This window comes from Oryx dammah, unplaced genomic scaffold (assembly GCF_014754425.2).
Source record: "Oryx dammah isolate SB20612 unplaced genomic scaffold, SCBI_Odam_1.1 HiC_scaffold_28, whole genome shotgun sequence".
Taxonomy (NCBI): domain Eukaryota; kingdom Metazoa; phylum Chordata; class Mammalia; order Artiodactyla; family Bovidae; genus Oryx; species Oryx dammah.
In genome coordinates, this window is record NW_024070212.1 from 15,637,490 (window position 1) to 15,659,786 (window position 22,297).

General features: G+C 54.8%; 1 protein-coding gene across 5 annotated transcripts; it reads right to left on the minus strand.

Moving 5' to 3' along the window:
• Nucleotides 1-351: 351 nt before the first annotated feature.
• Nucleotides 352-21,836, minus strand: ATP8B2 (ATPase phospholipid transporting 8B2). 5 transcript variants are annotated; one of them, XM_040230446.1, is made up of 28 exons: nucleotides 19,558-19,574; nucleotides 19,251-19,318; nucleotides 16,968-17,026; nucleotides 16,485-16,598; nucleotides 16,254-16,352; nucleotides 15,903-15,964; nucleotides 15,729-15,801; nucleotides 15,368-15,438; nucleotides 15,045-15,124; nucleotides 14,011-14,169; nucleotides 13,707-13,795; nucleotides 12,071-12,267; nucleotides 9,041-9,249; nucleotides 8,174-8,217; nucleotides 7,745-7,910; nucleotides 7,408-7,596; nucleotides 7,132-7,247; nucleotides 6,878-7,042; nucleotides 6,681-6,792; nucleotides 6,440-6,545; nucleotides 6,185-6,326; nucleotides 5,834-6,017; nucleotides 5,459-5,682; nucleotides 5,102-5,185; nucleotides 4,519-4,764; nucleotides 4,249-4,387; nucleotides 2,564-2,694; nucleotides 352-2,369 (listed from the first exon to the last, which is right to left on the minus strand). In XM_040230446.1, exons 2-28 carry the CDS (start codon nucleotides 19,279-19,281, stop codon nucleotides 2,091-2,093), a joined length of 3,570 nt encoding a protein of 1,189 aa, XP_040086380.1. In that variant the 5' UTR covers nucleotides 19,282-19,318; nucleotides 19,558-19,574; the 3' UTR covers nucleotides 352-2,090. The 5 variants fall into 5 exon arrangements, with proteins under 5 accessions (XP_040086380.1, XP_040086376.1, XP_040086377.1 ...); XM_040230443.1 differs by lacking the exon at nucleotides 19,558-19,574 and adding an exon at nucleotides 21,675-21,836 and having other exon boundaries at nucleotides 1,997-2,369; XM_040230444.1 differs by lacking the exon at nucleotides 19,558-19,574 and adding an exon at nucleotides 21,545-21,628 and having other exon boundaries at nucleotides 1,997-2,369.
• Between the last annotated feature and the right edge of the window lie 461 nt (nucleotides 21,837-22,297).

A 22,297-nucleotide genomic window follows, 5' to 3' on the forward strand; every position in this document is an offset into this window, starting at 1 on the left:
ACGGGGTGGGAATAAAAAAAAAAAAAATTTACTCAGTACTTTTCCTTATGTGTACCCGCCTTCTGGTGTGTTAGGAATGAGAGTTTGGCTTCTGTTTGGAAAAGCAAACAGTCAAGGTCCTAAGTAACCAGCCATCAGCTGAACACAAAGTCCCTGTGACCTGCCTCAGTCCCGCCCATTGCCCCATCTTCCAGCTGAGGTGTGCAAATGGAGAGGCTCTACCCTGCCAGTCAGATTTGGTTTTCTTCACTTAGGTCCACATCTACCCAGCCAATTCTGTAAGAAAAGTTTTCTGTCTTTACTTTTACCACCAATCTTGGTAAGGCATCAGAAAAGAGACAAACCACACACTTTTCAGAAATCAAGATTTTATAAAAAGGCATTTTTCTCTTATATCCATAAAATGATATAATTTTTGCAAGTATAGAAATGTGTCATAAATTATACAGAATGTTCCTTAATTACAGCTCAATGCAACCTGGTACTTTCCTCCCTCCCTAAAAAACGAGAGAGAACCAAAAAAATAATATATATAACTGTATATATATATATATATTTATATTTATATAATATAGACAAACCAAATATGAAAAAAAATCATTTCCTCTTTGGTATAAAAATCAGACTCTCACCTTGAGAGACACACAGACAGACATGATGTTGAATTTGTAAACCGTGTGGCCAAAAGGAATTTCCCTGTCAAGCTTTCCCCACCTCCAGCCCCTGCCCACCCCACCCGCCTCACCGGAACACCTCCAGTTCCCATGGGACGACCACATCCCTCACTCCCAGCTCCACACCATTCCTGAGTAACCCCCTCCACATGGAAAAAGTTCTGCCCAAGGTTGATTTGGTGGCAACTAACTTGGGCGACACCTAACTTGGGGAAGAGCTTCGTAGGTGTGGATCATGGAAAGACTGACGAGCCTCGGCTCCGCTGTCATTGAGCACCCCCTGCCGGAAGCCGGGCCTGGAGCGGGTGGGACCGCTGTTGCCAGGAGCAGCAGAGCTTGGCTTCCCTGCAGCCTCAGCTCGCAGGGCTCAGCTTCCCATTCCGGGCGCCGCCTCAGGTGCCGGAAACACCGACGAGGAGGGAGGAGAGTCAGAATGGACTCTGCCCATGAACGTGGGTCTAAATTTGACATTAAAGAAAATGTTTTCAGGATTACTTATCACACCCAGCTTTCGGTCACTGAGGACGGGCCATTCTCCCAGGCTCCAGTCCGGTACCAGCAGGACTTACGGAACCCAGGAGTTAGTTGTGTGGGGCGGGGGGAGTAGGGGAGGGGGCAGCGCTTCACTCTCAAGGTGAGGAAGGAGACAGGACCTGATGCCCCCCGTATATCCTCCCAACAGCCTCTGGCTGATGGGCAGCTCCCTCCCAGGTCGGCCTCTTGGTCCCGCAAGGGCACCAGCTGCTGGAGGGCTCCTCCCAAGCCGCTCCCCTCCCAGCCAGGCCAGGGCACCCGGCTGTGCCGGCCTCCCCTTCCCCCAGAGAGTTAAGACACCAACACAACATACAAGTCACATAAAGGCCGCCTCCACTTGCCAAAAAAAAAAAAAAAACAGAACCAAACTGGACAGACACAAATCAAAGAGAGACACACACACTGTGAGGGGCCCAGGGCCCCAGCAGGTCTCTGGCTTCCCGGCATGATACATTCTTGTGTAATTCAGGAACAGGAGCTCTAGGGCCCCTCTGGGGAGCGGGAGTAAAAAAATACAGAGATTATGGTCTCCCTGTGGGCTCCCAGGCAGGACAGGGGCAGACACAATCTCTCACAGGTTTTCTACTGCTTTTGGGTCCACATTTGAGCCCCCAGTGGGGGTTGGTGGCCAATGCCCCAGCCCCACTCTAACCTTGGGGCCCTCCCCCTCCACCCTCCCAGCTGCTCGGAGGGCCCTGGGCTGGGGATGCCCCAGCCACTCCTAGCAGGCCCAGCAGGACAGAGTCTACCAGGAGAGAAGGGATGAGGACCTAGGTAAGGAATGAGGACCCGCAGCTCTGAGACAGATGCTGTCCTCTCGGCGGCCGGCCAGCCCCACGTGAGCTGACTGATCACCGGCACGGAGCGTCCGCCTTCTGGCCTTCAGCCCTTGAGGGGCTTGTCGGCCCCACCGCTGGGGCTGCTGGCGCTGTCACTCTTCTTCCTGCGGAGGCTCTCAATCCAGCTGGAGCTGGAGCGGGTGGTAAAGCTGGAGAGCGCCAGGGAGCTGAGCCGCATGTTCTTGCCAGACATGATGAGTTCCCCGAAGCCCTCCTGGTGGGAGAAGGCGTAGCCAGAGCGCCGGGACCCCGTGCGGCCCACCCGCCTCATGCAGCGGTGCTGGGCCTTCTGCTTCTTCCTCACCAGCTGGGTGTAGCGGACCTGGCAGGAGCGGGGCAGCATGAGGGAAGGAGCCTTTGTCAGCGCGCGAGCATCAGACACTACCTCGGAGAAGGGACCCAGAGCACCGGGGACTGGGCAGGCACAGGGACCACCACCCACACACTTAACGGAAACTGCAGCAGTGTTTGCACACGCCTCCTCCGATCCCCACAGCAGACAGCCCGCCCTCTCACCGTGTCTGAGAGATCCGGCTTCAGGTTCAGCCTGAGAAACCGAAAGGCGACCACAGGCATGATGCAGACGACCGTGGTGAGCACGATGGTCAGCCACACAGTCGGCTGGGCCAGGGTGTTCTGGGCGTTACCTGGGAGAGGAGGAGCCAGGTGCTTCAGGAGGCACAGAGCAGGCGTAAGGGCAGCCCCTCAGAGCTCCCCATTTCTTTTTCTGGCAGCCCCACGTTCCCAGTCTCAAAACTTAAGTCATCTCTGGCCTCTCTGCTCCCCAAATGTTTATCTCCAAATTGGATTCCAGCTCCAAACTCTACCCAAGACTTCAGATCTGCTTTTGTTTTTGTGGGGGTTTTCTGGCTGTGCTGCACAGCATACAGGATCTTAGTCCCCCAACCAGGGATGGAATCCATACCCCCTGCAGTGGAAGTTCAGGGTCTTAACCACTGGACCATCAGCGATGTCCCCAGACCTGTTTTCTTTAAACTGCCTTAACCTGACATCTCTGTTCATCTCAGTTTCACACAGCTGAAAGTGAACTACTGTTTCCTCTGTTCCCAATTTGCTCCACATCTTCCCTGCCTCAGGAGATGCTACCACCCACTAAGCTGCTCCAAGTAAAAGCTCTGAAGTCAACCTGGTTCCTACCCCAGCCATCTCAGGGCCCCATCCAATCTGTCAGCTCCATTTCCAAAATACCTATGGGATTCCACCATTTTTACTCTACTCCAAGCCACCATCATTCTCACCTGCTACATTGCTGCTACAGCCTCCTGGCTAGTCTCCCCAGGTTTCCACCTTTCTCCTCTTTTGAAAATTTATTTGGCTGTGCCGAATCTTAGTTGGGGCATGCAGCATCTAGTTCCCTGATCAGGGATAGAACCTGAGCCCCCCACATTGGGAGCTCAGAGTCTTAGCCACTAGACCACCAGGGAAGTCACTAGACCACCAGGGAAGTCTCTGTGCTCCACCTTTTATCATCCACAAAACAGTAAGAGTGAGCCTTTAGAAACATAAAGCAGTTTATGACATTTCCCTGCTCAAAACCCTCTAAAATCCAAAGTTCTGGGCTTCCCTGGTGGCTCAGTGGTAAAGAATCTGCTTGCCAGTGCAGGAGATATGGGTTTGATCCCTGCTCCAGGAAGATCCCACATGCCTCGGAGCAACTGAGCCCATGTGCCCTATGCTCTAGAGACTGGGAGCCTGTGCTCTTCAACACGAGGGGTCACCACAATGAGAAGCCGGTGCACTGCAACTGGACAGCAGCCTCCACTCTCTACAACTAGAGAAAGCCCATGAGCAGCAACGAAGACCCAGCACAACCAAAAATAAATAAAAATTACAAGTGAAAAAAACCCCTAAGTTCTTAGCCTTGACCTATAAAATATCTGGACTGATTTTCATCCCTAACCCTCTGCCTCAGCCCTACCTTCCAACCTCATCTGCTCCACTCCTCCAGCCCCTCTGCCACTCATGACCTCTCTGCAATCCCTCAAATAAGATTTCTGTATCATTTCTTGTACCAGTCCTTCCCAGAGAGGCCAGGGGCTGGGTCAGATACACCTAGAGCCCCATGGCACCATCCAGAATACGTGACATATAAGGAGTGTTGAATAAATGCGTACCTTCCCTGTTAGTCCCAGAATGACTGTGATCCTCCACTGACTCAAGGGAAAGCCAGAGGGACTCACCCACAAACCGGAATTGGTTTGGAAACATGTCGAAGAGCCCGTTGCTGTGCATGGCAAAGAGGATGGCAAAGTAAACTGCCAGGCTGCCCCAGATGAAGAAGTGGTTGATGGCTGTCCAGTAGCCAGTATCCAGTCCAATCTGCAAAAAGCAGTCGTCACAGGCAGAAGGAGCATCCCCCCCAAACCCTGTCCCCCTCCCAGGAACAGAACTGTAGTGACAGGAGGCTCACTCACTCTGGGAGTGGGGGCAGCTGCCGGACCACCTCCTACCTGCACACTGACCACGATGACCAGTGAAGTGGCCACGGTGACTGCAAAGGACTGGTAGTCAGCTAGCTGGGTGCCATCATCCCGGGTGGCCTCAGCAAACACCCCGTAGGGGATGAAGAACATGAGCACGGACGTGTAGATGCCCTGGGCGATGCAGATGAAGAACTCCCGCTTGTTGAAGAGGAGATTCAGCTGGCCTGGCTCGTATAACTTAGGGTACTCCATGCTCCGCTGCTCTGGTACATCCTGTGTGCAGAAGGCCAGTGGCACAGGAGGCTCAGAAGCTGCCCAACTCAGCGGGGGACAAGGGCAGACTTTGTCCCTGCCTCCTTTTTCTAAATTCTTTGGCAGCTAGACTCAACCTCAAGCCAACTGCCCCAAGTCAATGTTTGTTCAGCAACCCAGGGAAGTTAAGGTCGGCAGTGGCTGAGAGGGAGGCCCAGTCAGCTGCCCAGCTCACGGAACTGCCTTCCCAGGGACCACAGGCAGTGAGCACAAGTGCCACATGCCCACCGCTACTGGGTGGCTCCTTCGCAGCAATGTCCCTCTTCCCAACCCACTCGGGCACCCAACTCCCCCATACCTGATCAAAGACCCCCATAGCCAGGACTGGAAGGGAGGTGTACACGATATTATAAAGGGTGATGAAATACTGGTCGTAGACTGTCTGCAAAGAGAACAGGGAGCAAGAAAAAGGTGAACATGCAGAGTCTCTCTTCACTACAAATGAGGTGGAGGAAGACAGCCAACGTGGCACAAGTGGAGGCCTGAGGAATTTTCTGGAACTTGCTCTCCACTCCTTCAACAAGTCTTTTTTTTTCTTTTTAATGCATGCATCAGACAATAGCTAGATCCTAAGGGGACCAAGCAAGGAACAGGACAATCTCCGTCCTTAAGGAGCTTAAGGACAGGCACGCCAGGGGACTGGGAAACTCGTTACCTGGGCTGAGAAGCCGCAGAAGAAGCCAAACCAGAAGTGGACCATGGTGAAAGCAAAGTTCTTGTAGAAGAAATAGCAGAGGAACTTGCACATGCGCAGGTAAGACCAGCGTCCATGCACCAGCAGAAGGCGCTGCAGGAACTTGAACTGGGAGAAGGAGTAGTCGGAGGCCAGCACCGCCTGGATCCCTTCCTGCCCGCTGATGCCCACACCAATGTGAGCTGCTGCAGGGACAAGAGACAACAGGAAGATGAAGACGGTCGCACACTGCAGATTCCCACAACGTTCTGGCCCGCCCCTTCCGTCATCACTCCTCCCTGGGTCTCTCTCCCTGCCCAAGGGCCCAGCCGCCACAGGTGCACAGTCCACACTCACTTTTGATCATGCTGACGTCGTTGGCTCCATCCCCGATGGCCAGGGTCACAGCCTTCTTGTACTTCTTAACCAGTTCCACCACCTGTGCCTTCTGCAAGGGAGTCACCCGGCAGCAGATGACAGCTTTGCAGGCACAGGCTGTCTCCAGAAACTCCAGCTCCATGTCTGCCTCTAACGCGTGTGCCTGGAACACAGACAGCACTGAGCGAACTCCACGTGCTCCAGGAGAGACCTGGGGATCAACTCCTTTAAGACCACAGCCCCAGTGAAGTCCAGGGAATGGGAACAAGGTAAGATATAACAGCCGCCCTCTGAAAAGATCCTGCCCAAGCTAAGGGTGGCAACACTCACCAGGCTGTGCCCGTTGATAACCAGGGCGTACTCCCCAGCCACAGCTTCCAGGACAGAAGTGAGCCTGGAAGAAAGTTTCTCCTGGTAGGTGAAGCCATTGCCCACAGCACGGGACGAATCCATCATCTTCTCCCGGGCTTTCCTGTGAAGGGGAAATGAGACCATGGTCGGCCAAGACAGGAGCAGGATTCAAGCCCAATCAGCAAACCCGTGCGTGACCCCCAGGTATGGTACAGAGCATCCAGGTCTGCTTACCTGAGCTCCTCCCGCACTTCCAGGACCGTGTGGCCAGTGACGATGAACACCTCTGTCATGTCGTCCGTCAGCATCTTGCAGGAATAGCCAATGTTCACGGCCGTCTCTACCGAGGGAAAGTGAGGCGCTCTGGACGGGCCCGACAAAGCCGGTGCACTTTGCCAGCCCAGTGTTCTAGGCTTGCCAGGACCCCATGGTGCTGTATGCAGGTGCAGTCTCCTCTGCCCTACAGGCCTCTCACCTTGCTTGTCTCCAGTCAGCACCCAGATCTTAATGTTGGCCAGCGTCAGGAGGGCAATGGTCTCCGGAACCCCTTGCTGAAGCTTGTCCTCAATGGCTGTGGCACCCAGCAGCTGAAAATAACCACAAGCGCTCCTAGCACAAGAGTGCAGGCCCAGGCCCTCCTCACCCACCCTCGGCCCACTCTGCAGACCATACCATCATGTCACTCTCGACCTCCTCATAGATGCTGGCCAGCCGGTCGTCCCGGCTGTCTTGGGCCAGGCTGGCTTGGAGCCGTCTCCCGGCCCACTCCTCGTAGTATTCTTCATCCAGATCCTTGTAGGCCAGGACCAGGGTTCTCAGCCCTTCGCCCGCATACTCCTGAAGGAGAAAGAAGCCAGAGTCGGCCCCAGTCTCCCACCACCTCACCGAGAGCAGGAGAACCACAGGGCCCCCTTCCTCATGCCTACGTTCAGATGGTCGGTGGTGGTGGTGAGCAGCTCTTGGGTAGAATGATGCAGTCTGTCCAGCAAGATGGTGTCAGCCCCTTTGCAGTAGAGTCTTATCTTCCCCTCTGGATTCCGCACTGTCAGTGGAGCAGGGGGAAAATGTCCCAGGAAAGAATGGGATATTCAGATAGGTAAAGCCTCTGAATTGCAACACACCAAGGTCACCCAGTACACCTCACTCATCCCAGGCCTGCATGCTGCCCCCAAATGGCCCCGGCAGCCTGATCCTGGCCTCACCTATGACTGACATCCGTTTGCGGATATTGTTGAAGTCCAGGATGGCCAGCAGCTGGTAGGTGATGGCGGTGCCCATCTCATGGACAGTGATGGTTTTGGGGGTACGAGAGCGGAATACGAAGCCAAAGTTCCTGGCTGCGGTGACCAAGGCCCCCTCGTCCGGAGACTGGGCTTTGTAGTAGAGCTCCCCTGGGGGCAGAGGAGGGACACACGTGGTGTCAGTGGCCCCACTCTCAGCCACCAGCCGCGTTCCTGCCCAGGAAACCCCAGGTGGCCAGGCCATAGGCTTGAGAGTCCAAGTCGGGCAGGGGAGGCACAGGCCAGCACCTCGGCTCACCTTCGCTCTTCTCTTCTGACATGACGGTGTGGCACAGGGAGAGGAGGCGGAAGAACTCGTGGGTGTGGGGGTCCCCCGTCTTGACAGCCTCCAGGAGAGTGGGGTCCCAAAATAAGAACTTCTTGTCAGCCAGAGGATTGAAGGAGAAGTCGACGGGCTCAGGCCTCTGCAGCAGGTAAGAGGACGATCAGGAAAGGGTGGGTCCCCAGGCTGCTTCCTGGGGAGGGGTGGGGCGGTCCCCACCAGGATCCTGTCCACTGCTAACCTCGAGATTCCCACCTGTGCCACCGAGTCTTCCTTACCACATCCATCTCCTCCGAGCAGCTTCCACGCCCTAGCCAGGCAACACGTCACCCCTGACTATGCCAACCCTGGCCAGGCACCCTGTGTTAACTAGCACCGAGAACCAGTATGGAGGCTGGACCTTACCTCTCCCAATTCAGCTTTGTGTCCCAGGACATCGAACACGTCACCTACACATGGCCAGGACAGAAGGAGGAGCAGTGTCAGAGCAGGGGGAGGAGCCGCCAGCACAGAACCCGTGGGCACCTGGGACCCGCGACCCTTGTGGCTGAGTGAACGTCACCCAGATTCAACACGGCTGACTACAAAGACAGGAGGCACAGGCACCCTGGGTCTTCAGAACACCAGGACTCAAAAGCCGCGGCACTCTCTCGGCTCCCCATCCCCACCCCCTTCCGGCTCTCCCCAGAGGTCAGCTCCAATGCCACACCCATGCCCCTGGGGCTCCAGGCCCCTCGGCTCTTAGGCCTGTGCAACAGACAAAGCCTCACACGCTGGCCTCCAAGCCTGGGTTAGTACAGAAAGCAGTTAGGAGAGGGGCTCACTTGGCATAAAAGACCCCACGCACCCTGTCCCCAAGCCATCCCAGCAGCTCAGCCACTAGGCCACTGCAGTGGGGCCACACTGGGAAGGCCACAGTCACATTCCAGAGACTCACAGGGGCCCTGGGCAGCAACACGGGGAGAGGCTAGCACTCCGCCAGGGCTGACAAGGTCCCACCTGGCCTGGGGTGCCCAGCGGCCAGCGTCCTGGGCTTCTGTTCAAACAACCAAGGAGCGGCCCCACTGCCTGGAGCTGAGAGGCGGTGCAGGCACCAGCAGAGGAGAGGGGGGAGCACCGTCAGGATCTGCCTCCTGATCTGGGTGCAGAGCAGACCCTCTCAAGGCCCCACGGACCCCAGGAGGAAAAAAGTAAAGCCCAGATGTCGAGACCAGTGTGGGAGCCCCGGCAGCACGGTCCTTCCAGCCCTCGTCCCCAGTGGTGTGGCCATACCATAGCTGCGGCCGTTGATGGAGCACTTGTTGAAGACCATGATGTTCTGGGTGAGGGTGCCCGTCTTGTCGGAGAAGATGTACTCCACCTGGCCCAGCTCCTCGTTCAGGGTGGTGGTGCGGGCCTCGGCAGGCGTCCGCTTCTTCATGCAGAACATTTTCTTGTCCCAGTTGATGAAGTAGCTGTGGCCCAGGCGGATGACCTCCACACTGCACAGGGGACAGGAGGTGAGGCTGAGGGCGGGGAGGGGAGCAGGGCCCCACCCCCATGGGCCTTCGCTGCAGGCCCTCCACCTGGGGAGAGACGAGAACGGAGCGGACACCTGGGCGGGGGAGGGTGGCAAGGAGAGACTGAAGGTGGAGCCTGCTACGCCCGGCCGGCAAAGGGGGTCCCCGACCCCGACCCTCCGATGCCCTCCAGACAAAAAGGTACAAAGGGCCTGGGCAGGCGGGACAGACGGCACAGGCAGAGGAGGAGGGACTGCGGACAAGGCACTCGACCAGTTCTTACCTCTGGGCTAATAATACAGAAACCATGCAGAGAAAACAAGAGAAAGTGCAAAAGGGAAGAAGGAGAAAAAAAAAGAGAGAAATAATGAGGGTGCTGCGCGGGCCACAGCATCACACACGCCCTGCAGGGAGAGGAAACCGAGGCAGCCCTGGAGCCCCCGCCTCGCTGCCCGAGCCAAAGCTGCCCGGCTCTGGGCTGCACAAGCCAACTTGGGGCGCTCAGGAGCACGCGGGGCAGACTGAGATGCTGACTCCAGGAGGGGATGGGGCCTCAAGAGTCCGGGGAACAACCCCAATCTACACCAGCGTGGGGCTCTCCTAAGGTCGGTTCATGTCATCCTCTTTACAAGGCAATGCCTTCCGGGATCTGGACCGTCAGCATCTCAGAAACGGCCCCACGTCTGGGTCCTGCCAGCCAAGCAATGAGGCCACATCCGGAACCCTGCTTCCCACCTGACTGGGGCTGCTGTCAGGATCCCCTTACCAGGCCAAAACTGAGCCAGCTGGAAATGCCTTCGTGGCCTATGCCCCACTCAGCTGATCAAGCGTCCCCTCCCTGCCCTCCTCCCCAAATACACACACTGTAACCTGAGGAGACTTAGAAACTTTCTCAGGCAGCTACCATGGGCTTCACGTGAACTTGAATACAAAACACAGACAGCAAAGTCCAAAGATGGAAAAAAAGATTCAGATTGGAAACAAGAAAAGATTTAAATAGCAACAAAGAACCAGAGTCGCGGATAATGATAGACATGTTACCACCTGCTATTTGTACAGTAATTTAAATTTTTTTTAATAGTTTTTTGACCATGTCACTCAGCATGTGGGATCTTAGTTTTCCCAACTGACCAGAGATCAAACCTATACCCCCTGGACTGGAAGCACTGGGTCTTAACCACTGGACCTCCAGGGAAGTCCCATTAAAAATGAAATTACACTTTAATTTTAAAAATGTATTTTCCAATCTATTATACCAAGATGTTCCTATGAAGAGGCTGGAACTTGTCCCATTTTACGTGAGAAAACCGAGGCCCTAAGTGACTATGGATTTGCCTGAGGTCAGGTGGCTATTGAGGGGGCAGGACTAAACCCCAAGCCTTCTGAGTCTCCTCCTAATACTTCACAGAAACCCCACTGTCCACCCTCAGCACAGAGATTCCTTATCTCCTGCCCACTGTCAGCAGCACTAGGACTCGGGTGCAAGTGGGAGATCCAAGGAGACTATCTGGGGAAGCTGTGAACAAGAGAAACCATCAGGGAAGAGTTCTGAGCATCCCTCTAATGTCCTCAACAGTGTCACAGGTTGGGATCCTCGTGTTTCAGTGGTTAGGACTCTGAGCTTTCACCGTTGAGGGCCGGGGCCGGACGGGGAACTAAAATGCCACAAGCCGCACAGGCAAAAAAATAACAACAATAAAGTCTACAATGTGATAAATTTTAAAAAAGGCACAGGTTCTCTTGTCTCAAGTGCAAGGCACTAAATACAAAGAGATCTCTTCTTGCCATTTGTTCTTCCTCCAGCATTCCCCCTTCCTCGCTTTACTCCCTGTTAACAGTTTCTTTCCCAAAAAAACCCTAGACGTCCTCTTACTCCTAGTTATGCTATATGCCACTGCCAGCCAACATTTCCTAGAGCATTCTTTAGATTTTTTTTAAAAAGAATCTTTTAATGGTTTCCTGAGTGAATGTCCACTGGTAAAGATTCAAGCTCCTTCACAACAGGGAACATGCTTATGTTCCCAGCTCTCTGTCTCATAGGCCCCCACTCAGGGTCCATGCTCCTGCCGAACTGTCCCAGGACGAACCATTCTGAGGTCCCTATCTCCGTGCCTTTGTGTCCAGCCCTCTCCTCCAGGCTCACCTTCACCCCTCCCCGCCACCACGCAAAGTCCCGTTCAACAGCCACCTCTTCAGAGATGTCCTCCCTGATTAACTGCATGGAGAGTAATGCGCTTCCCATCTTCATGGCACTCTGTGCCTCTGGGGTATCTCAGTGGGATGCATAGGTGTCTTACACTGTCTGCACCTCTCCTCCTGCACCAGTCTGCTGCTTTTGAAGGCAGAGGCTATGTTATGCATCAACTGTGTCCCCTCGCTTCACACATGAGCATAACACTGAAGGTAGGATGACTGTTAACAGCACTAGTTCCCATTTTGTTTCATAATGTATTTAGATTTAGCTCCCTCTACCAGACTGAAGCTCCTGGAGGGAAGGAAATCCATTCTTAGGACATCTTTGTGCCACCGCACCTAGCCTGCTTCTTTGCACAGTCAGCATGCGATAAGTATGTGCTATATAAATCAACATGATTTTTGTTCTAATACAATCCAAAGTGCCAAGAAAACTGCAGTGAAGTCTGCTTTGCCCGTGAAGATGAACAGGTAACATAAAATGTTCACAGCACAGGAAGGAGAGGACCCCAAGTTCCCTCTCGAGGATTTCACCTTCACGGCGGAGAAGACTCTGCCCAGAGACCACCTGAGCTCCCTGGAGAGGCCCCAGGGCAGAGAGACAGCATACCTGACATAGAGTGATATGGGCACGACGGTGTTGAGGATGATGATGTAGGACCAGAAGGAGAGGAAGCCAGAGAAGAAGGCACTGTCCACCGCCTCGTCCCAGGGCAGGTAGACCTGGAAGCGCGTCCCCACCTCATGTTCCCAGATGGCATTGCCAATGGCCAGGATCACCCCCATGCAGACCAGGAATCCAAAAATCTGCAGAGGAATGAAAAGTGGAGGCTAAGCTGCAAAACCAAGAAGCCCTGAGGAAGTCCTCAAAACCAAGTGAATCCCTGAAGGTTACCATCAGTACCCAGAGCCCTAAAGGTTACCATCAGTACCCAGAGCCCTCAAAGGCTCAGGAATCTTTAAAATGGTCACATGCTCTAGTGGGAAGCACCCAGAACTGGTGATCAACCGGCACGTGGCCTTCTCTTGCAATGCTTTTCTCAACTGTATTCTGAGGAAGCTGAAAAGGTTGTGTAGTATCCATTCTGATATTCTAGAACCCTCAGGAGACATCAAAGGTGGTAAGGGTCGAGATAAGTTACTTTCAACATACCAAAGAGGCCTACTGGAAATCACCCATTTACCAGAGCTAAGTCTCTACAAGCCAACAAAAATAACATGTTTCTGTAATGTTCATTATCTCATACAGGTTGCCAAAAATTTTTAAAAAAATTTTTTTTGGCCATACCACACAGCCAATGGGACCTTAGTTTCCTGCCCCCAGCAGTGGAACTGTGGAGTCCTGACCACTGGATCACCAGGGATTTCCCAACCAAAAAAAATTTTTAACCGGGGACACAAATTGTGTCTTCATAAATGTAGACTTCTTAATAGTCAAAAACCCTACAAAGCTTGAAGAAGAATCATAAGAAAGCTTTCAAAACAAAAAAATTGAGACCACTGCGTGATTTCAGACATCTACCTTCCAAGCTGCCTCCACTCCAGATGCTTTGAAGCAAAGCAGAAACCATCCTGATGCCCAAGGACCACCAGGGGGCGATAAGAGTCTTGGCCTGATAGCCTCTCAAACTGGGTTTCTGCAAACCCTTTAAGGGAGGAAACTGTCTCACAGGAGGCTGGCCCCAGCCTTTGCAAGCTGGCATGTGGGGGGCAGGCAGCAGGCAGTGGGGGCGCAAGAAGGGGAGCGGAGCTCGACAAGGAGCTCAGGTTTCTAGCAAAACAAGAGAAGGATTCAGGAACTGCCAACAACTAAAACAGAAACTTTTCCCTTGGGATCCTTTGCTCTTGGAAGTCAGGGGAAAAGACCCTGTTCTCCATCATCCAAATGGAAATTTTTCTTTTAATTCCCTCTCCATCCCCATGAAGGCTGCCTTGTCCCTGGCAAAAGCAAACAGAAAGTCACATGCTAGACTAAGTCACCATCATAACTGGAATCCAGAGAACGGAAGATTTGTTTTAACTTTAAGTTGTTCATTCATACATGTTCCAAAGGTTTTTTAAATAACATCTTCCAAATCCAAAAGGAGCCTGAAATAAACACTGCCTTTGAGTGGCTGACCTGCCAGTGGCTTTAAAGCTAAAACCTGAAGACTGACTACTGACCAGGGAGGAGAGATGGGAGTAACAGGACCCGCCCAAGGACAACCAGAAGGGCAGAGGCAGGAACCGTTTGTGGGAAGCCTTACCCAGAGCACCAGTGTGTTCATTAGGCGATCAATACTTGTTCTCTTGAATTTTGTCCTGCCACTGTTCTGCATCAGCTTAGTGTCAGGACCTAGAAAGGCATGGGAAGGGCTGGGAAAGCCAAGCAACGAATCTGCCTCTAGGCTTCTGCCCAGGCATCCAGTCTATAGGACGTCAGGGTGGAAGAGAGTCACTGGCTGGATGAGAGGCTCGGCTCCAGGACCCACTCCAGTCTCTTCCCACGTTCCTGAAGGCCAGCAGAGGCACCACTCCTGCCCTTCTCTCTTTGGGCCCGAGGAGGCTCACCTGCAAAGATGACCAGCCCGAAACACCACTCGGTGTTTCGCAGCACACAGCCCCGCAGCAGCATGTTCTGGTTGCTCAGGGGGAACTTGTTCTCTTTCCAGTAGAGGGTTCCGCTGAATTTGTCTAGCTTGTTGTTGGGAGGTTCGCAAATCACTTCACCTAAAGGGAAGATAGGAGTGCACCTGCTTGAGGTGTGGTCTGTAGCTTGACCATGAGACAACAGCACAGAAAAACCAGCTGCGGTGAGAGGGCGTTAGGATGCGGGCCCATCCTCACACCGCTGGTGCAACTTTCTGGGGAAGGAAGGAGGCGGCACGAATTCCTGTTAAAAGCACACATACCCTCGGACCCAGTAATCCCAGTTTGGGGACTCGTTCTACAGAGGTAATAACATAGCTTGCAAGAATTTTATTGAAGCATTATTTGAACAGCGAAAGACTGAAACAACTGAACAGTCGGGGGAGCTGAATAAATTACAAAGCCTCAATTCTATGAAACATTATATAGTTATGAAAAAGAATGGTATAAATTTCTTTACATAGAGATGTGATAAGATACTTATGATGAATTTAAGTACAGAAATGCTGGTTGAAGAGATTTCAGTACAGTATCATGCCACTGATTTACGCTCACATAAACAGAGGGAAAAGTGTGGATGAATACGCACTACACTGCCAGTTAACCCGACAACCCTGAGGAGGCTAGAGCTGGAGGGCAGGAGAGCTTTCTCTTTTATATGCTACATAGTTTGTCTTGTTAGAAGAAGCATGTATAAGAAATAAGCTGAATTTCTCTCAACATGTACAGCAAAGAGGCAGCTGGCAGCCATGAGCTCTTGAAATGACCATCAATTCAAAAGTTAAGTGATAGCCCCTCAGCATTCCTGAATCCCTCGGCACCTCCCCAACCACCCAAAAGAGTCCAGGGAGCTGCACAGTCACAGCAAAAAGAAGCCAAAAAGAGAAGGCACAATTTAGATCCCCAAACCCAAGACATCTCCTCTGCCTGAAAGCTGCTTCTCCAATACTACTTACCATCAAACTTGGCAAGCTTACTGATGTCTCCCAATTCCGAGGTGACTGGAATCGCCTGCCGCACTTTCATGTTGGTCTCTCTGGAAGGAGAGTGTCCCTGAGTCCTGATTCCGTTCCTTTCCTTTAGATTCTACCTGGGGACACCTGACCAAGGAGCATCACCACCCCCAGGCATTACTGGGTAGGTAACACTTCTACACACCCAAAGCCTTTCTTACCCAGAGATGTTCCAAAAGGTACAGACTCCAGACCTGGGGACCACTTTCAGAAACAAGCCCGCTAGCCCACAGGAGGAAGGAGGACACACTGAGCATGCAACTCACCCGTCAAGTTCTGCTGTCTCTATGTAACACAGCCCATGGGGCTCGCTGCTGGAAAGGAGGAGGAGATCCGCCTAGAAAGAAAACCTAATGAGAAGGCCGAAGACCCAAACCTCCACCCCGATGGACTCTCTGATGATCCCTCCTTCCACTAAGCATTCTTGGTCTGCTTAGTCCCGAGGACATGAACGGCTAGAAAGGAGGCATATTACTATGACACAGAAGCTTCCCACTCAAGAAAGTTTCCTCCCATGAGTGTTTAAGACGCAATTGTCAACAGGCAAGAATCATTCCTTTCTGCTCCCCCCCCCAAAAAAAAGTGGGGGGAGAGCCCTGTAGGCCTAGAGGGGCACCTGCCCCTTACCGCCACAAACTGGTTGTTTTCTAGCTTGATAATATCACCAACACAGACGTTCATCCACTGCTCCTGCTGGAGGCTGAGGCAAGGAGAAGAAAGAGCAAAGGCCGTCAGCAGTTAGAGAAGTTCCCAGGGGACCCTTTTCCCTCCCAAGGCCCTCCGTCTTCAACAAGCACTCACATTCCGTTGATCAGCACCTGAGACTGGCGGTTATTCACTTGGTTATCACTCTTGTGGCGGAACTGAAGAGAGGAAAGCAAGGTAAGCCACCTTCTCCTGCACCAAGGGACTCAGCTGATCAGCAGGAAGCAGAACATGCTGGGTGCCACCGTGTATACACCTGTTCATGGGTCTACTCCCTCCCTGGCTCCCCCACCCTACTCTCGGCCAAGATTCCACAGACCTAGTGGACCAGGTTAGGGAGGGTAAGGTCGCTGAGGAACTCTGCTAAGTGGAGGAGGGCAAGTTGCGGGGCCGGGGTGGGGTGGGGATGGAGGGTGGGGGAACAGTGTAAGAAGGAAAGCAGCTCACATAGTCATCAGTGGCATCTTTAACAGCTGTGATGGTGAGGACAAGAACCAAAGGCACAATGGTGGTGAACCAGGACAGGGAAGAGATCTGCGGGATCAACTGGAAAAAAAGGACCGAGAACGCATGCCTCTGAGGTCCTGTCCTCGGTTGCCCCAGACTTTTCTCCTCCTTGACTTTAGTCGGCTTTGTGAATTAATTGCAAAGGGTTTGATTTTACCAGAGGTCGCTTACCTGCAGAATGAGAAGGAACAGGAAGTAGGTATTGGCCACTTCCTGGAACTGCTCAAAGAGGTTGACAGGCAGGAAGGTGAGAATATTGTACTTGGAGGTCTTGATGCAGTTACTCTGTGGCGGGGGGAAGAGAAGATTGTGAGGCGCCCTCCAATGCCAACCCAGAACCAGACTGAGGCTGCCCTCTCCACCTACTCTTTCCAAACCTCTGTCCCTAAAAGCCAGGAGGTATAAGAGGGGGAAAAAGGAGGAGAGAAGAGAGTCTCATGGGGTCAATGGTCTCATGGGATCCCGCTTCACTGACAGGTCAGGGCATGAAAAATTCAGCAGAGCAGCAGATGACAAGTGGCAAGGAGGCTGCCTTCCCCTCCCCCAAGCACCCTCCCAGCAGTCAGCCCTCCACCCCCACCCAGGACGGACAGGATGCACCTGTCCTTCCTTCCCGACCCAGGAAGAGGGCACAGGTGGTCTGGGGCCTCTCACCGCATACTGGAATTTCTCATTGTATTCTCGGTCATTGGCCCGCGCCCTCCTTTCTTCTTCTGCAAGAGAATGATGCCGCAGTCAGGAGCAGACTGAGGCCCAGCCCAGCACCTTGTCAGGCCCACCCCACTCTGTGGGTTTTCCACTGAGGGCCCCTGGTTCCTTCCATGGCACACAGTTTTAAGGAGTTGAGTGGCACACCTGAGGTGTCACTGAATTCTTCCCTCTAGTCCACCTCTCACCACCGGCCTGACCACTAGGCTCTGCAGGTGTGACACTCACAGGACAGGATGCCTTTCTCCTTTCCTCACCAACAACCATCAAGGTCTCCCACTGGGGGCACCGGTTTCTCGCCCCCATCCCTTTAATTAACTCTGTAGGAGTTAACGGTCCTGGGAATCTCCAGAATAGCAGCTGAAGACACTAAGCTTCCCCCCACAGCTCCAGCCCTGGTACTGCCCTCCTCCTAACCCAGTGGGTAGGGTGGGTGGCAAGATAGAGGGTCACGGTGCCCTGGAACTGCTTTGCGGCAGGCAGCATCCCAGCCCCACGTGCAGTCCCCCCTACAGACGCCTCTGCTCGTCACGTGTCACCAGCAGCAGCTTCTGACTGGCCCACGATGACATCATCTTATTTCAAAGCTCGTCTTCAAGTAGGAGAGGGGGTGGTCAGGGATATGGGTCATGCAGACTGAGACAGAGATGAAAGAGGGACGAATGGGATGTAGTTGAAGCAGTCGCTCTCTCACTGTAACCTTTCTTGTGCTGTCTGCACGTATTTCCCCTAAAACAACACATCTGTCACTAACCAAGTGACTAACGAACTACACCTATTCTGAACACCCACAGATCTGGGACTGCAGGCACCAAGTTCAGGTCCCAGAACATAGAGGTGTCCTAGGAAGGGTCCTAGATGGGTTCTCCAGCCCAACTCCGGTGGTCGTGACCACAGGCTGAAAAACGGGGTACCCTGGTTAGGCAATAAACATCATGACAAACCTGACCTGAACTATCAAGCAGCATTCCGGACGCCTTCCCTCCCTCTCCCCAGCAGCCTGCAGAGCGCACTGCAGCAGCAAAACCTCAGACCACAGCATCCTCTGCCTGCCCAGAGTGCTCCCTCCCCGCCTGGTCACTTTACTCCCAAAACTTCCCCAAAGGGGACCGTCAGGCTGAGTCGCCTGCGCAGTCAACGACGAGCATGCAAAGGGAGAGGTAGACACCAGACCCTTCGGAGCCAGGATCTCTGGGTCTGCAGAGGATATGGGAACGCTGTGGGGAGGCCGGTGACAAGCGAATGGGGGGGGGGGGCGGAAACTAAGGAAGGGCTCAGGAGAGTTGCCAGTAGCTGCCTCCCGTTACCTGTCCCCCAGGAGGGCTTCTTTCTGCTCCAGGACGGGGGCGCCCCGGCCCGGGCCCACTTCTCGGGCATCTCCTTGGGGACCGTCATGACCCCAGTTTGAGCGGGGGGAAGGGCGGGCTGTCTGTCGGTCTGTCCTCGGCCTCAGCGGCTCCGACGGGGCGGCCCCCCGGGGAGGCAGAGGAGCTGCGGCCGCTCAGAGGGGAGCCCCGGCCGTCGGGCGCGTGCCCCACCTGCAGCCCCGGCCATCCCCGCGGCCGCCCGCACCCGGCGACGCCGCGCGCTCAGATGCGCCGCCGCCGCCCCCGACGCCCCCCGCGGACGCAGGCGCGCGCTGAGTGGCCCGGGACTCTGCGCGCACGCCCCAGGCTCCGCCCCCACCCGCTCCCCCGACTGCAGGGGCAGCCGCCTGCCAGCGCGCCGCGTAGGCGAAAGCCAGCACCGAGCCCCGCCTCCCTCCGCCCGGCCAATGCGCGTGAGGGGACTGCCAGCGTTGTCCAGGGCAACCGTTTTCATCCCACTGCCTCCCATCCCCACCCCCGCCCGCAGGAAAACAAGAAGGACCGGGATGGTTGGGAAAATGAGGGGAGGAGATGAAGTGTGAGGACAGAGGGGTGACGGCGGGAACACAGCACCCTGGACTCCCCAAAACAGAGAACAGGCGCTCCAGGTGCCCCGAGATAAAAGTCTATGTGTTTGGGGGTGAAGGGCAAGTCCTCAGCACGCTCCTGGGGGAAAAACCAGCTTAGAGAATCAAGGGGAAGAAGTATAGTTTCCTAAGGCTTCCCCTAGGATGGATAGGGGCTGCAATCTACTCTCCTTCAGACCCATTACCTGTCGTCCCTGTGCTCCCTGAGCCATAAAAACACCCACTCCAGATGGTCCCAGGGATTCCCCCTGACCCCCACCTTCTGATTGTCTTACCTGGGGGGCGCTTTTTTGCACACAGTGCCATCTCACCCAGCAAGGTCCCAGCAATCCCATGGGAGACCCTGCAGAAGGTGACAAGTGCGTGAGGTCAGGAAGCTGAGGGTAACCCTTCATTCCCCTTTTCAGACTCCTCCCCAGTTCCTATCCTGCCCCTCTCCAGCCTTTCCCACTAACTCCACACCAGCTCTCTGCTCTCACTGCCCCAACAGGTCCCTGAAAAAGAGGGGACTTCCCCACCACCTCCCCCAATGCCTCTGCCTTGGATAACATGGGGGCACACACACTTTATAAAAACCAAGACCTGCAGGGAAAGGAAGGGCACAAAGAGAAGAGGCCAGATATGGACAGGAGGGGCACAGCTCCAAAAGTAGCCACCCCAGGGACCATGGATGCCCTGGGTGCTCTCCTGGTGGCAATGAGTGGGTGCCTGTGTTTACTGGAAAGCAGAATTTCCACCAAGGGGTGGGGCTGAGGGAACATGAGCCAGGAAACACCTGGCAGAGCATCAGGAAACGGTGGGCAGGCACCACCCTTCTCAAAAAGCTTATGATCTTCCCACTCCCCCCCTCCCCATTACTAAGGCTTCCATTATCACCTCCTCTAGGGGAGTTCACTGTAGAGGCATGGCCTTCACTTCCTGCACACACAGTCCCCAAACCACTTCCTCTCAGTCTGGGACAGCTGCCCTTCTGGACCAACAAAGGGGTCTTCTCAACCCTGATGGAGAGGCATCCCTCTCTCTCTCTTCCACCCCAAGCCTAGTCTATAGTCAGTATGGCACTGGGTTGCAAACTCAGGGAACATCAGATGGATTTCTGCTTCTATCTCCCCATGTTCTTCCTTTCACCTAAAAAAGGTAAAAGGCCTGGCCTGTAAGACACAGTCACAGAGCCTCATCCTAGCCTGACCCAAAGGAAACTGCCAGCCAGGTCCTGGGTCCTCTAGTCACCTCCTCTTTCTTTGTCTGGGTGGAGAGCCTTCCTCCCCTTTGGTTCCCCTGTCTCCAGCCTCCTGGGAACACTCCTCCAGCCTGTCAGACCCAAGAGATACTAATTGTCTGTCTGCCCAACCTCTATAATTACACACTCTGGGCAAGGCTGTCATCCATACCAGTTCTTCTTTCACTAAGCTGGACTCCCTTCCTGAACCTCAATCAGGTAATACTTCTCTGACTCTCCCCAACTCTGGCAACCAAGGGTGCCTGGCTCAGGAAGAAAAACCTCTTCCAAGATGCCAAGCCCTCCTACAGGGCCCCCAGCCAGGGTCTCCACCCAGTCTACTGTATGAGTCATAGAAGGTGGGGCAAGAAGGGAGAGGTTAAAAGAGAGGATGCAAGGGTGGGCATCACAAGTTCCATAGCCAGCCCCACCCTCATCTAGAAGCACTGTCAGCCCCAAGATCTGGGTCTGAATCCTAAGAAAGAGTTAATGAAGGAGCGGCAAGGCTCTCAGGAGTCAGAAGCCTGGACACCAACCAGGAAAGTTGTTTTACCTCTGAGACCCTGGGGAGACTGAAAGCTGGCTTGGCCCTAGACTTCACCCCCTCTGGGGGCCCATAATAGGAAGGAAAGGGAGGAGGGAGACCTGGGAACAGGGACCCTCTCTCACTTCTCCTTCCCAGTCTCACACAGCCTGGGTTTTCTGAACCCAGGCCCATTAGCCACGTCGCTCTGCCCCGTCACCCTGCCCCAGCCCCCTCTGCAGCCACATTTGGGATAAAAATAGCCAGCTCTGGGAAGAAGGCAGTGCTCCATGGAGGAAAACCGGCTCCTCCTTTAGGCCTGGCCCCTGCTCCCCTCCAGCCGAAACCCAGGAGGTCTGACCCCTTGTTTCAGAGGAAACTGGCAAGGGATATTTATGGGCAGGTTAGGCAAACAGAAGGGAAGGGAATCCAGGACCCCCAGCTCACTTGCCACCGACACCTGGCCGCTTTCCATCGTCAAGGACAGAACCCGGGACTCACTCCCAGCTCCGAACTCCCAGCGCTACCACCTCTCCTTGAACCTCACAGAGGTTTCCTCACTCACAGAGACCTCCACCTTACAGAGACAAAGCCTGCTATTCCCTAACTCCCTTCTGCAGGCGCCCAAACCTTCGGACCCCGAGTACGCTCCTCACCCCCAAGACTCTCTGGGCGGTGCTGAGCTCCTCCTCGGCACTCCCGCGCCCCTTCGATGGTGTCCCGCGCCCCGCCAGCACCCCACCCTCCCGTCCTGCGGACGGCCTCCCGAATCTCCCCCATTCTCAGGCACCCACCACCACCTTCCCTCCAGCCATCCAGTCCCTCACCTCCGTCTCACGGCAGCTCCGACTCCCCATCCCCTCCCGATCCTCCCCGGCCACTCCAACCCCGAGTCCGCAGCCGCATCTCCGCCGGCCCTCCCGGCCCCGCGCTCCCGGGCTGCTGCCCCCGCCTCACCTCAGCGCTCGGCGCTCGGCGCCCGCCCCGGCGGCCCCGTCCTGCCCATGCCGGGGGCTGCGGCGGGGGGCGCTCGGCTCACCTCCCCGCGGGCTCCCGCCCCCCCCAGCGGCAGCCCCTCTCCCCCGGGGCCTCGGCCCGCTACTTTGTGTCAGTTTCGGCCACGGCGGGGCGGAAGTGACGGAGGTGGCAGGAGAGGGCGGGGGGCGGGAGGGGGTTTTGGGGAGGGGTGAGGAAGGGGGAAGGCGGGAGCCGCCATTTTTGTGCGGGGCAGGGGGAGGGTCTTAACCCCGGGGATGCTCAGCACTGCGAGGCCGCGATCCCCGCCCCACCCACTCCCAGCCGCATCCATCCCCGGTCCAAAAAAAAAAAAAAAGTCTGGAGGCAAGATCGCTCTGAGATTTTTTATTTTTAATTTGAAAAAAGGGAAACAGAAGAACGCTGCTTCTCTGCTAAAAGAGACCTCTCTTCGTCGGGGAGGTGTGTGAGACTTGAGGAAGCGCTGAACGACGAGAATTTTCCTCCGCGCCAGCTGGCCTTTACTCCTACTCTTTCCGCTCGGGGCCCTCTGCCCCTTCGCCTTCTCTCCTCGCCCTGGCTCGCCTCTTCTCACTGTAGTTCGC